Source organism: Rhizophagus irregularis, chromosome 17, assembly GCF_026210795.1.
Source record: "Rhizophagus irregularis chromosome 17, complete sequence".
Lineage (NCBI taxonomy): Eukaryota > Fungi > Glomeromycota > Glomeromycetes > Glomerales > Glomeraceae > Rhizophagus > Rhizophagus irregularis.
The window spans coordinates 2,356,211-2,371,122 of record NC_089445.1 but is presented as its reverse complement, the minus strand read 5'-3'; the positions used below and the strand labels follow the sequence as shown (position 1 = coordinate 2,371,122).

The following is a 14,912-nucleotide window of genomic DNA, read 5'->3' as shown; positions in this document are numbered from 1 at the left end:
GATTTTTACGCACACATCATGACATCATTTAACTTTATAAGTTAAAGATTTTAGAAAAATTTCTTTTATTAAGTCTTTACTTAAATTACTAAATTACAATATATCTCCAAATTCTGAAACTTTAAATATCAAATTCAAATCTATAATTATGAATAAAAATTAGTTTAAAAATTATTGTTATTTTTAGATAATCAATATCCATTTACTTTACCATTATTATTATTAATTTTATTAATTTTATTAATGTAGATATCAAATTGAAATTCTTTTGCCAAATAATCTAGAGAACAATACAAATTTAATTGAAATATGATATTTTTTATAATAAAACAAAAAAAATACTATAAACTCAATATGTTCAAATATTTACCATTATTTTCTACGCATAATGTATTTTATGATTTTATCTATAATTTTTTTTTTTTAACAAATGAAATAATTACGATATACATTTTTATTTTACAGTTTAACCTTCAGGTGCGTTCATAATAATTGGAGGACGAAGTCATTTAATCTTAGCAAAACTATATATATCTGACGCTTTAGTATATTTTCGCCCTTGAAAATCTCTGGAGCAACATAAGGAATAATGCCATAAATTTCATTATCATCATCACAATCGCAGATTTACTTATTCCTAAATCGCTTGTATCGGTGTTTCCTCATTTAACTCTTTAGAATTGATATTACTAGAATTACTAAGTTCCTTAAGTGCGATTGTCATTTTGCCACTACAATAAGGTAGTGGAGCACTCCAACATCAATTTATAAATTTTACTAAATCATTCTTAGCTTCGGTAATGAATTGTACATCTTTAAATTTTTCGTAGTGAACAAATTCCATTTTACCGTATTTTTTTGAATGTGTAAATTTAATAAAATCATCAATAATTTTATTTTACATGTGTATTCATTACTAGAAGGCAGAAAATTAAACTATAGAAATTATATATATATTTTTTTCTGATGTTCAAATGACCTAATTAAAATGATGTGAAGTTTCTATAAATAGACAAAACTCTAAAATCATGATTCGAGAATCTAATTTAGATCCGGTAACGATGATTTAATGAATTGGATGGCATTAATAATGTTGCCCCGCATTTCTTCAATCTCATACATATGAGAAAAAAAAAGTTCTTGTATTTACAAAATATAGAAACTTGGACTATTTTTACTTAGTAAATTGGGTCACAAAATAGCTAAAAATACTAAATTTACATTAGATATAATTCAAAATCAAGTTTTAGTAATTTTTAATAATTCTAAACAAAGCTCTTTCTGATGTATGCTAAAATTATCTTTCCCCAATATTGTCTATTCATTCAAATTGTAACATAATTATATAATTAAAAAACTATTGTTGAATCTATTCCGGGAATATTTTATTTCAAATTACCCCTAAATCACAATTCGTAAATGACACGCGACTTTATTTATTGTTTTATGCATGCTGATTAAATTTATAATGATTAAATTTAGAAATCGGTAATATAATTTGTAAATGTAAATGTACGCTACGTCTATTACTAAAATAGCTATCCAATTTATCACTAACAAATAAATTATTTGGTTTCAACCCGATCTTACTTTCTCTCGATCGGGCTGAATTTTTTTATTTTTTCATTTGTCATGAATTTTCACAACGATAACATGTACTAATATTAATAAAAAATCAGTCTTTTTTCGGTATTAGATCTGCATTCGTTAAATCATTTAATTCTTGAATTTTTGGAAGTTTTTTTTTACTCTTCAAGCTTTTTCTTTAAGCTTTTTGATAGTATCGGAATATTACATCGTTTAACCGATGTTCTCGATTACTAAGCCATTATATTTTTTCGTCATCATCTACTATTAATTTAACTCTAAATATTAACACTCTTTATTCGCCATTAACTAACATTTTTAAAATAAAATTCTAATTAATATTTAATGTCAATATCAAATTCGATCTCCATTGTGATATATCCTAAAGAAAAATATGGATTTTATTAAATTATTTATTTAAAATAAAACAAATGTATTCTCAAAAATAGATATTTACCATCATATTCATGTTCAAATATTTTAATTCTTCGTGCAATCTTATCTATAATATTATTTAATAATTAATTAATTAATTATAAGGATCGGTAATAATTCAATATTCCGATTTTTTTTTTATTATATGGTTCTTGTTAATTACCTTCTGAAAGATTATCATCAAACTTTCTTTTTTCTTTTTTTTTAAAATATATATATATGTATATATATATATAAGCAAGATTATTTATATAAAACATAAAATAATGCATTATATCATTTTACTTACTATTTAAGACAGTTCTTGAGCTTCTTGTAGTGTCTACAGATTTTATAATTGTACTTAAATATCTACTTTCATAGACTTCATCTGGATTATTTGTTGTTTTAGGTCCAATATCAGATGATTTTATAATTTTAGTTGAATTATTTCTCTTAGATTCATTACTCCAAATAGTTTCAATTTCATCGGACATTTCGCCAGCCTTTGGTCGTTTCTTTGGATCAGAATTCCAACATTTTTTCATTAATTCAGTATAACCTTTAGGTACATCTGTAACAGTTGGGGGACGAAGACCATCACATATTTCAATGATAAGATGTATATCCTGATTTTGATTCCAAAATGGTCTTCTACCTGTCATTAATTCCCACATAATCATACCAAAACTATATATATCTGAAGCTTTAGTATATTTTTGTCCTTGAAAAATCTCTGGAGCAACAAAAGGAATGATTCCATATATCTCATCATCATCACTATCTGATTGTTCAATGGCACTTAATCCTAAATCACCCGTTATCGCTTTAATATTACTTGTACAATGATCATCTTTCTTTATGAAAATATTTCCACTATGATAATCTTTATGAATAATATTTGCATCATGAATATTTTTAAGTCCATATATAATATTTCGTAATATATTTAATTTATTGTACCAGTTAATATCAAAAAAATTTCTAGCTATATAATGTGTTATATCTCCTAATTTATGATATTCCATAATTATCATAAAATTTTGAGTAATAGGATGTTGTGTGATTCCATAATAAATATTAATATAACTATCTTCATCTTTTTTTAATAAATCAATTCGATTACTATTATCACTATAATCATAAGTAAGATATCGAAATATATTGAGCTATTGAAAAAAAAAATATTAATAATATTTTTAATATCATATAAATATTTATAAGCAAATATGATCTAATGTACCTCATTTAAATCTTTAAGAGTGACGTCTTTAGAGTTGTTAAGCTCTTTAAGAACGATAATCGTTTCACCAAAGCGTTTATATATTTTTATTTCGTCATCCCAATCACATATTGGGCCATCAATCCAAGTGGTATTATAAATTTTACTAAATCCACCTTCTGCAATCAATTTTGTATCTTTGAATCTATCATAAGGAACATATTCCATTTTCCTTTGTCGATCTTTTAGTGTGGATCTTATAAAATCATCAACAATTTTATTTCCACTTTGTGGTGTAGATGGTGATTTCTCTGATTGACAAATCTCTTTATTACATATTTTGTTCTTTCTTCGATTATAATTTGGCTTAGACTTATTCGTTGGTTGAGTATTATTAGATATCATTTATAGTTTATTGATTGTTCTACGATGTGAAATTAAATTTTAAAGCACGCATACATACTGTATATAGTACGTACAGTGAATATATACTTATTTTTGATATTTTACCACGGAATGAACTCCGTAAATAAAAAATACTAGATCTCTATTATGGAATTCGGGAATTCTGTTCACAAAGCGATTCAGATCAACAACATGCATAGTGCATGTTACAATTGTTACATGTAACTTTGAAAGGTCCGCTTCTAAGAAACCACTTCCCTATTATATGATTATACCATTTACGTGACCAATCGTAAGCCAATACGCCATGATTGATTTTATCATAGACGTATTTGTAACAAGATGATTTTTTATAAGCAAACGTGTTCATTATTTAGGTTCAAAAATATGAAAGAAATAAAGTTACTTGGGCGATAGTCAATAAACATATTTGAGATAGTATATTTAAAATATTTTACGAAAATGTTTATACCGTGATACATTTATAATTATTACAGAAATACAAAATCAATGATTAGTTTAATATGTCCCTGAAACATTATGTTAAATTATTGCCGTTTGAATTAACATTGTAGCTATTAGTTTAATTTCGGTATTGTTCATCTCACGCAAAATAAATGATTTTATGTAAATAATTTTTATCGCTAAAACTACACGTAGAATGCAAGCCAAAATTTTTTAAAATATTAATATACCTCCGAATTTTGAAACTTAAATATCAAATCCGATTTCTCTTGTAATATATAAACCTGTATTTATGAATAAAATTAAGTTTAAAAATTACTATTGCCATTGTTAGATAATCGATATCTATTTACTTACCATTATAACCAATTTTATTAATTTTATCAATATCATTATTGTCAATATCAAATCGAAATTCTTTTGTCAAATAATCTAGAGAACAATATAAATTTAATTGAATTATGATATTTTATAATAAAAAAAAATAATCTCCAAATAAACTTAAATACTTACCATGGTTTTCATATACACATAATTTTTTAGAGGTTTTATCTATAATATTTTTTTTTAAAAAAACAAATGGTTAATTAACATATAGTTATCATATGATGAAATTATTACAAAATAAAATTTTATTTTACCATTCTCATCATTTTCTTCGTTATTTTCGAAAAATTCATCAAAGTTCCTTTTATCTGTTTTTTTTTAAAAAAAAAATAAATGTAAGATTATATTAGTCATTAGTAACAATGTAAAAGCAATAACATATTATGAAAATAATCGTACCAATTTTTTTAGTATTTATTGTATTTTCTGCAGATTTTATCATTGTACTTAAAGGTCTACTTTTATAGATAGCATTTGGATTAATTGTTGGTATAGGTCCAATATCTGGTGATACTATTACTTCAGTTGGACTATACCTATATTTCCATTCCTTTCCTAACACAGCATAAATTTTACTATGTAAACTTCTAGCCGTTGGTCTTTTAGTTGGATCAGAATTCCAACATTTTTTCATTAATTTAATATAGCCTCCAGGTGCGTTTGTGATAATCGGAGGACGAAGACCGTCACATATTTCAATTATAAGATCTGTATCATGACTTCTATCCCAAAATGGTCTTCTACCTGTCATTAATTCCCACATAATCATACCAAAACTATATACATCTGACGCTTTAGTATATTTTTGTCCTTGAAAAATCTCTGGAGCAATATAAGGAATAATGCCATAAACTTCATTATTCTCATCATCTGCTGATTCAATCGCAGATTTACTTAATCCTAAATCTCCCATTATCGGAGTCCTACTTGCTTCCAAAAAGATATTTCCACTATGATAATCTTGATGCATAATATCTGCGTAGTGTATTTTTTTAAGTCCAGATATAATATCACATAACTTGTGTAACTTATTATACCATTTTATATTAAAAAAATCTTTAGCTATATAATGTGTAAGATCTCCTGATTCACAATAATTCATAATTATCATATAATTTTCGGACTCAGGATGTTGAGTAATTCCATAATATGTATTAATGTATTTGTATTTATTGTAATCATGTGTATAATTACACAACCTATGAAATATCTTGATCTAAAAAGAAAAATATATATATTTAATTATTTATATTTTAATAACAAATAGTATAAGATTCTGTACCTCATTTAACTCTTTAGAGTTGATATCTTTAGAATTATTAAGTTCCTTGAGAGCTATTGTCTTATTAGCTTGACGATTATATTTAAACTTTTCACGATTCCAACTGGTTATTGGACCATCCTCCCAAATTGCTTTATAGACTTTACTAAATCCTCCTTCGGCAATAAATTCTAAATCTTTGAATTTATCATAAGAAACAAATTCCATTTCCCCATACATTGTATCTAATGTTTCAACTATAAATTCATCAATAACTCCATTTCCACTTGGTGTAAATTGTGTTTTTGCATTGTAACATTTATTACAAATAAAAATAAGTTCTTTTCTGTTGCTACAACTGTCACAGCTACATTTATACCGAATTTTATGGCTTTCCTCTAAAGGATTTTGTTTTTTGCAATAATAGCATTTCTTGAGGTTTGGTTTTAGATCATCTAAAGGGTTACCCATAACGCGATAGAATTTTTTAAAACCAAGGATTTTGAAGAGTTAACAAGTTATAAAAAAAATTTAAGTTAAGGTAGCTATAGAGGCCCATATTTTCTTTGATTATTTACCTAATGGGGTATGCTAATAATGATTTTCCGATAAATCATTTTGTGAAATGTGAATGAAACATTGATTCATTGAATGATTCAGCTTATAAAGTTTCTAAATACTGTTAAACGTTACTTCCTTTTTTAAATCACAAGAAATTTTAGAATAAGATAATTTAAGAAATTCTACAATGGAAGGCTAAGAAGGCTTTTTTTCTGAAAGAAAATTTCAAAAATAGCTAATGTGACACAATGTTCAACCAATCATTTAGGTCCAGTGATTGTTGACAGGGTTATGGCACGATTTCCCGACAGATGATTTCCCGGCAGGACATTTGCCCGACAGGTTTGCCAAACAGGTTTGGCCAGAGTTATGCAGAGTTATGCACGAACACGTGATCAAACGGCCAGCGTTGGGCTGTCGGGAAAATGAAACGGTCTGTAAGCCGTTGACGGTTAGTTGACAGATAACTATTGAATATCATTAGTCCATCAAAATCAGCATAACTGACCAATAACTATATTAATATTATATCATAAAAATTATGGATATTCCTTATTTTTAATTGGAATTGATTCTGCGTCTTGGAATACAAATAAAGTAGATTATTACCGTCAGTTTATTTCATCGGCAATTTATCAACAGTGAATTCATCAAACTTTATTTTTTATAACCAATAACATAGTTACAATTATCAAGTAATATATATATATTTTTAAATATACTATTTATTGTGAATCACAATTATTATAGTGCTTGGCATTTTGTCGGTGAAATGATAGTCGGTGAAACAAATGTAGGTTAAATGGGTTTGTTGCTAAAATCACTGAGTAATAAAAAAAAGTCAAATGTTATTTACTTGGCATTTGTCATGTCGGAGATCACTGTCAGTAAGTTAATTGTCGGTGCGGAAGTTAACTTTATTTGGAAAAATTAAATTGAGCTCAAAATTAATCCTAATTGAGATCTGCAAAACAAGGAGTGGATAAAGGGTTGACGCAGAGTTCATAAATTAGATCATCATGTCTAAAATTCATGTGATTGCACAAATCTTCGTCAATCTTTCTTATTATCCTTCCTTTTAATATATTTGATAAACTTATTCTTTAAATTAGGTTTTGGTGAAAAAACTAAAATAATTCTTCTTACGTTCCAAAAAATAATTTTCTTTATGAATTTAAACAAGAAAAAAAAAATACCGCAACTTTTAAAAAATGATTTTATCTTGCCAATATAATTTTCATTCTCCTTTTAAATAAAACTGATTTATTACATATTTGACAGCAAGATTCAAACGTCGTTATATAAAGTGATTGTTTCCTAACCTTGATTTAATCCTAACCTAACCTATAATCAGTAAATATAATCTTCATCATCTTCGTAATATATAATTAGGTATAATTAGTACCAGAATTTTATATGGAAAAGATTTAATATTTTTAATCATTAATGTTAAAATCTACGGTATATTACACTAATGTAAAGATAATAACTCGCACGTGAAAGTCATTAAATTAAGTGAAAAAATAAAGATTATTATATTAAATTTAAAACTTATAAAATGGAAGTCAATACGATCAAATATCTTTTTGATTAAATAATTTCATTAATTAACAATCTTCTAGTTAATTTCTTATTAGAATAATTTTTTGCAATGCCGAAAGATTTTTATGAAAAAGATGGAACTGAGTATGCAATAAGTTTAGATTCAACAGATTTAGACAATAAATATAGTACTACAAAAGAAGTTTTTAATTCCAAAGTTCCAGTTTCGTTAGCATGGAAGAATTTAACGTATGAGATAGTAGATCCGAAAACTAAAAAAAATAAAAAGATTATACAAAATGTTAGTGGTATCGTTAAACCCGGTGAATTCTTAGCCAGTGAGTGTTAATTGTTAATAATGATTTTTTTTTTTTTTATAATATGTGTTGACTAAGTCATTTTAATTTCTAAAATAGTTATGGGACCTCTTGGGGCCGGTAAATCAACATTCTTGGATATGTTAGCTGGACGTAAAGATCCAAAAAATGTTTCAGGTATAGTATATCTTAATGGTAGACCGGGTGATGTCAAATGTGTATCAACTTATGTAACGCAAGATGACTCTCTAATGGGTATGTTTATATTTATTTATGAGAAATTATTTTTTATAATCTTTCAGTTATTTGATAATTATTTATTTGATATTAGGTGTTCTTACTGTACGAGAAAATATTAAATTCGCTGCCGATTTATGGTAAATTAATTAAATTAGATTATTATGTCATATTCTGACTCTGTTATTCATGTCCTCTTATTTTCACCACGCAAATATTATAGTTTTCCGGCTAGCTTTTCACGATTGGAAAAATATGCGCATGTTCAAAATATAATACGTGAATTTGGGTTAGAAAGGGTAGCTGATAATAAAATAGGAACATTATTTGTTAGAGGAATAAATAGTGGTGAAAAACGTAGATGTGCGATAGCATCACAAGTTATCACTTTACCTAAAGTAATTTTCCTTGATGAACCAACAACTGGATTAGATTCTGCCGCTGCGTATAATGTTATGAGCGCGATAGTTAGTATGGCAAAGAAACATGAACTTACAGTTGTAGCAAGTATACATCAACCTTCACCTGAAACTTACGCTTTATTTGATAAATTATTGTTGCTTGGACATGGTAAAACTTTGTATTTTGGTGAAAGGGATAATGCTTTGACCTATTTTGAGAAATTGGGATTCCCTTGTCCTCCTTATAATAATCCTGCTGACCATTACTTAAGATTGGTTAATAGTGATTTTATGAATGATATAACCGAAGCCGAACAACGTATTACGAGTTTTAGTATTTCTTTCTCAAAAAGAAATATAAGGGGCGTCAACAAGGAGATTGATGATTTAATTGCAAAATCAGGCGGTCATGGTGAAGTAATTTTAATAAAAACCAGAAAAGAATATGCTCGTAGTCTCTTAGCTCAAACTTTGATCCTAATGAAGAGATCATTTAAAAATGCCACAAGAAATATATTAATGTATTGGATAAGAATAGCCATGTACATGTGTTTAGCCTTGCTTATGGGATCAACCTGGTGGAAAGTTGGCCTTGAACAAAAAAATATAGAGGATAGATTTTCTGCTCATTTCTTTTCTGTCACATTTTTGTCTTTGATGAGCGTAGCTGGTATACCAGGATTTTTAGAAGAACGTTTAGTATTTCAGCGTGAACGTTCAATTGGTTTCTATTCTGTTGGTCCATACGTCTTAGCTAATACGTTAATTTCAACACCGTTTTTAATGATTATTACCTTATCATTTTCTATAATCGCTTATCCTATGATCGGTTTACATGAAAATATATATAATGCCATCAATTTCCTTGCATTTATCTTTTTAACTTTATTTGTAGCTGAATCTATGGTCATATTTATTTCTGCTGCAATACCTACATTCGTGGCAGCTTTAGCTATTACTACTTTTGCTAATGGATTTTATATGGTAATTGCAGGATATTTAGTAAGGAGATCCGCTTTACCAGAATTTTTGAAATGGTGTCATCATATTGATTATCAAAAATATTCGTTTGAAGCTATTATTCAAACTGATTTTGTTGGATTAACTTTTAACTGTAATGATGAACCAGAATGCAAATGTATTTTTGGAGTAAATTCAACTGGTACTTGTGAACTCTCCGGTCAAGATATATTAGATTATTATGGTTATACCAAAATTAATTTAAATGAGTGGGCAGTATGTAATTTTATCTTTTTAATAACGTTTGTTTGTTATATTGTGATTTATTGATTTATCCGTATTAAATTTTATATTTTCTTTTTTTTTTAGCTCGCACTTATGGGATTAATTGTTTTCTTCCGATTCGGTTTCTATTTAATTTTACGTTTCCGAAAAGGTCGTCGTCGTTAAATTAATGATATAAACATATATATATTTTTTTAATTAATTTATTTAGTTTTATAATTCACAGGATAAAATTTTTTATATATAAAGTTATAGTGCAAGGTGCATCAAACTCTAAAAGTAAAAGTGCGAGGCGCTTTTTTGAAGAGTGGACAATTTTTTATTTTTATTTTTTTTAATTTTAATGACATGAATTTTTTTTTTAAAAAAAAACAATTAATAATATATTATTTCATTATTATAGAATAATTATTTTTTACTTTCAGGTTAGTAGAATAAAATTATTACTTAATATAACAAAAATTAATTGACTTATTCTTCAATATTATTTTTTTATTAAACTTATATTCATTAAAAAGCCAAACTTACAATTTGTATTAATCATGGTGCCGCAGATGGCGCGGATGACTAGGAATAGGATATTTTTACGAGACATCTAATATTGAAATCTTTGTCACCGCAGTATTCCTAATGATCGAACTATATTAAATCAAGCAATGTTATGTGATTCGAGTATATAGTATAACAGACGATGTAGTTATATATGTAACTCAAATATAATCAAGTTACTTTACGATGACGTGTAAAAGTCACATTATCTTACGTTGATTGAAAGTTTAATGAAATTTTGATACCTCAAAAGTTTGATAAGTAATATATACTATTATAAGGAAATCAATTCATCTCTAGTGTCAAAAAATTTTATTTAGTAAAAAAATAAACATGACTCTCACAGTTTCACTATTATTTGTGATAGATTCAGTTTTAAAGAAAAACTTACATGTTCAACTTCCATAATAAATCTGATAAAATTCTAAGCAATATGGCAGAAATTTTACATTTGATGAGAAAGTTAACTTTTTTAGTAAAGATAAATAATATTATGAATTTATATTTAAAATGGAAGAATATCTCAATTTATTCAAATAATGAAATTGAATAAAAAAAAAGCTTGAAGATGCAATTAATATATACTGATAGCTTATACGTGTAATCTTGATAATTCTAAACAAATGACATATTATTATATACTTCTAGAAAATGAAACTAAATCACATACCAAAACTATATATATCTGATGCTTTAATAGTATATTTTCGTCCTTGAAAAATCTCTGGAGCAACATAAGGAAATAAAGGAATAATGCCATAAATTTCATCATCATCATCATTTAATGGTTCAGTCGCAGATTTACTTATTCCCAAATCTCCTATTATTGGAGTTTCATCTGTTGCTACAAAGATGTTTCCACTATGATAATCTCGATGAATAATTTGCATTATACATATTTTTAAGCCCATTTATAATGTATTGCAATTTAATTAACTTTCTAAACCAATTAATATTATAAAAATCATTAGCTATATAATCTCCATATTCACAATATTTTGTAATTATCATAAAATTTTGGGTAATAGGATGTTGAGTAATTCCAAAATATTTATTAATATAATGAAAGTGATCGTAATATGGGTAGCCTTTTTTATTTTTATTATTTGTAGCATAATTATAAAATATCGTTAGCTAAACAAATGAGGTATTAAATATTAAATTATGACTTGTAATACAAGATAGTAAATACGCACCTCATTTAGTTCTTTAGAATTGATGTTACTAGAATTACTAAGTTTCATTTTACCAGGGAGTGCTCCAATCACGTGGTCCATCAGCTTTATAAATTTTACTAAGTAATGAATTGTACATCTTTAAATTTTTCTTAGAGAACAAATTCCATTTTACCATATATTTTTGAATGTGTAAATTTAATAAAATCATTAATAATTTTATTTTTGCATGTTTTGCATGTGTATTCATTATTAAAAGCAGTATAGTTATTAGTAGTTAACTTTTTTACGAAATATTTTACTTGTATATAAATTTTTTGAACTATATTTATTATTTTTCTAGTAATATTGTACGAGTTTCTATTGAAACAATCAACTTTGTTTAAAAAGTAAAAACTATTATGGTCAAACTTGATTATAAGAACTCCAAAAAAGTTTGTGTTTGTCAGCGCCAATTTTTATTTAATTTAACGAAGATATTTTGTATACAAGTATTATGCAATTTACCGCAATATGACAATTTTCCCGAGTTATACCAGATTTTCACATCACGTTTAACGAATTTTCTTACGAGGCAACATTAAAGGTAATCGAAATTGAATTTAAATTTTTTTTGTAAAACGTACTATAATTTTTTCTAAAACGATAATCTATATACATAACATTAATTACAATTATAATTATTACATTTTCGTCATAATCTATAGATTCAAAAAAAAAAAAGAAAAGAAAAAGTCTGAACGTAATCATTGTCGTCAAACTAGATTTTCCTTTCGCGAGGAATTTCGGAATCGTCAAAAATATTAATTAATTCGGGAAAATACAAGAGCCTGCTCGTATAAAAAGCTTGGGGATGGATTTTTGGTTGTCGAAATTTATTTCGTTCTGAATCTGAGAATTTTTTCTCTTCAGCAACATTAAATTGGTCGGATATTTCGGATGGATCTGGGTCATCACATATAGCAATTAACCAATTTCCTAATAATTCAGATAATTTAGATGCAGTGGGACGTTTTGAAGGATCAGGATGCCAACATTGTGTCATTAATTTAATGTAAACTTTTGGAGTCCCATCAATAATTTCAGGACGAAGACCAAAGCAAATTTCACTAGCCAATCTGAGATCGTGCGGTTTATCGTACCATGGACGAAACCCTGCAGAAAGAGTCCACATGATAATTCCGAAACTATAAATATCTGAAGCCTTTGTTTGTGGATTTCCCTTCAAGATTTCGGGAGCGATATAAGGAAGAACTCCATATATTTCATTTGTATCTTTTTTATCAATCGGACCGTGTAACCCTACATCCGTGATACATATTTCGGCCGATCCTGGTTCATCTTCAACCAATAAATTGCCTCCATGAAGATGTCCATGAATTAATCCACTTTCATGAATATTTTCAATTCCACCAGATATCCCCCAAAGCATATCTACAATATCTCTCCAACATAGCATTCCTTGTGCTTCATCAAGATATGAATGCAAATCTCCATTCTCATAATATTTCATAACGAACATGTAGTTAGAAGTAGGATCTTTTGTAATTCCATAAAAATCCGCAGTACTTCTACTTTGTAAACATCGATGATATTTATAAAGCTATAAAAAATTTATGTTAATTAAAAACTCAGTGATAATAAAAACGATTTAAAAATTATATCTTACTTGTTTAAAATATTCTTCACTAATATTTTGTGAATTGTTAAGTCTCTTAAGAGCAACTTTTATAAGTCCATTACGTGTCCATTGTTCGGTATCTTCATCCCACACCCATCTAGGGCCTTCCATCCAAATTGCTGAATAAATTGTGCTAAATGCGCCTCCTTTATTCGTGTCTTCCAATAGATCGAATTGGTCGAAACTAACATATTCCAAGTAATCCACACTTTCATTCGCGTGCAACTGTGTGTGTTTAATAAAATTATCCATATTAATATTTCCACTCGTCCAGTTTTTAAAATTATCTTTTAGAGCATTAATTTCACAATCTTTACACCAGCCAACGCTATTTCGTTTCTTCTCGCAATTTAAACATTTTCCAAAGACAATATTCGACTTTGTTATTGGCTCATTTTCAATAAAATCCATACAATATAGATCCCCATCTTGTCGATAAGACATGTTTAGACATTCTGGAAAAAAAAAAATTTAAGTTAGTTATACAAATTACACCATTAAAAATTGATAAATAAATGGTTGTGTTGATATTCAATCTGCGTCTGCCCGACAGAGTACGCGATCAAACAGCCTATGACATGATCATGTGAGTCTACGATATTATTCTCAACCCTTATGCAGTAACTATATATATACAGACACGTATAGCGGAATTAGCTAATTAGCTATAACGTGTTGCGAGCTGCACGGACTTGACCTACATAGATACTGTATATATGAGGGGTCAAGTCAACCACATTTTGCGCGGAAGTGATTCCATAATGCAGAATGAAAATACAAACCAACTATTTTTAAATTCTTAAACACAAACTTGATTGATTTTATTGGAAATTAAATGAAAAACTTACAATCAACAAAAATGTAGTTTTTTTTTAATAGGAGAGGATGAAAGAGTTCAGCTCTGAAGAATTTTTAGCTACTTTTATATGTTTTTTTTTAAAATTTATTTGTCCAAAGCTTTGGCTGAGGACCTGAGGACACTTACGGTTGGACTGTTATGCTGATACATTTCCCCTTCTAAAATTTTGCTATTAATTTCCTTTTTTGTACTCCCGTCGCCATTTACGATACGTTTCTTTTTCTGTAATATGTTTAAAATTTTTATTTTTGTGTTACTTTGCGATACCGCTTCGGACTCTCCAACGATTTCCGGTTTCTTACATGCAAGTTTAATTAATTATCAACTTGTTATCTTTATCTGTTATCTGTTATCTGTTATCAGGAATTTCGAACTGTTCAAAAATCAACAACAGAGATAAAAATTAGGATATGAATTGTATCATTTAGTGTTACTAACTTTAAATAATCTCACGCGATTACGTCAAAAGATCATCTATGAATGAAGTCAATGAACGAATTATATTTTTAGTAAATCAACAAGATTAATTATTAATTAGCATGGCCAATACGAAGATAACTTTTCCTGACATATGTTATTGAATCGTCATGTCGCTTAATAGAAA

General features: G+C 27.3%; 4 protein-coding genes across 4 annotated transcripts; 1 reads left to right on the top strand and 3 right to left on the bottom strand.

Moving 5' to 3' along the window:
- Positions 1–4,339: 4,339 nt before the first annotated feature.
- OCT59_009243 (uncharacterized protein) lies at positions 4,340–6,212 on the bottom strand (the record flags this gene model as incomplete). The annotated part of the gene is made up of 6 exons (XM_025320507.2): positions 4,340–4,377; positions 4,451–4,525; positions 4,607–4,645; positions 4,735–4,788; positions 4,880–5,696; positions 5,763–6,212. 6 exons carry the CDS (start codon positions 6,210–6,212, stop codon positions 4,340–4,342), a joined length of 1,473 nt encoding a protein of 490 aa, XP_025171166.2.
- Positions 6,213–7,953: 1,741 nt separating this feature from the next.
- On the top strand, positions 7,954–10,209 carry OCT59_009242 (uncharacterized protein; the record flags this gene model as incomplete). Its single annotated transcript, XM_025331200.2, has 5 exons — positions 7,954–8,182; positions 8,261–8,416; positions 8,493–8,538; positions 8,622–10,035; positions 10,129–10,209. The coding sequence occupies 5 exons, from the start codon at positions 7,954–7,956 to the stop codon at positions 10,207–10,209; spliced, it is 1,926 nt and encodes a 641-aa protein (XP_025171165.1).
- A 1,046-nt stretch (positions 10,210–11,255) lies between these two features.
- Positions 11,256–11,483, bottom strand: OCT59_009241 (uncharacterized protein; the record flags this gene model as incomplete). The annotated part of the gene is made up of 1 exon (XM_066133407.1): positions 11,256–11,483. One exon carries the CDS (start codon positions 11,481–11,483, stop codon positions 11,256–11,258), a length of 228 nt encoding a protein of 75 aa, XP_065999848.1.
- Positions 11,484–12,528: 1,045 nt separating this feature from the next.
- Positions 12,529–13,893, bottom strand: OCT59_009240 (uncharacterized protein; the record flags this gene model as incomplete). The annotated part of the gene is made up of 2 exons (XM_025320506.1): positions 12,529–13,371; positions 13,438–13,893. 2 exons carry the CDS (start codon positions 13,891–13,893, stop codon positions 12,529–12,531), a joined length of 1,299 nt encoding a protein of 432 aa, XP_025171164.1.
- Positions 13,894–14,912: the final 1,019 nt, after the last annotated feature.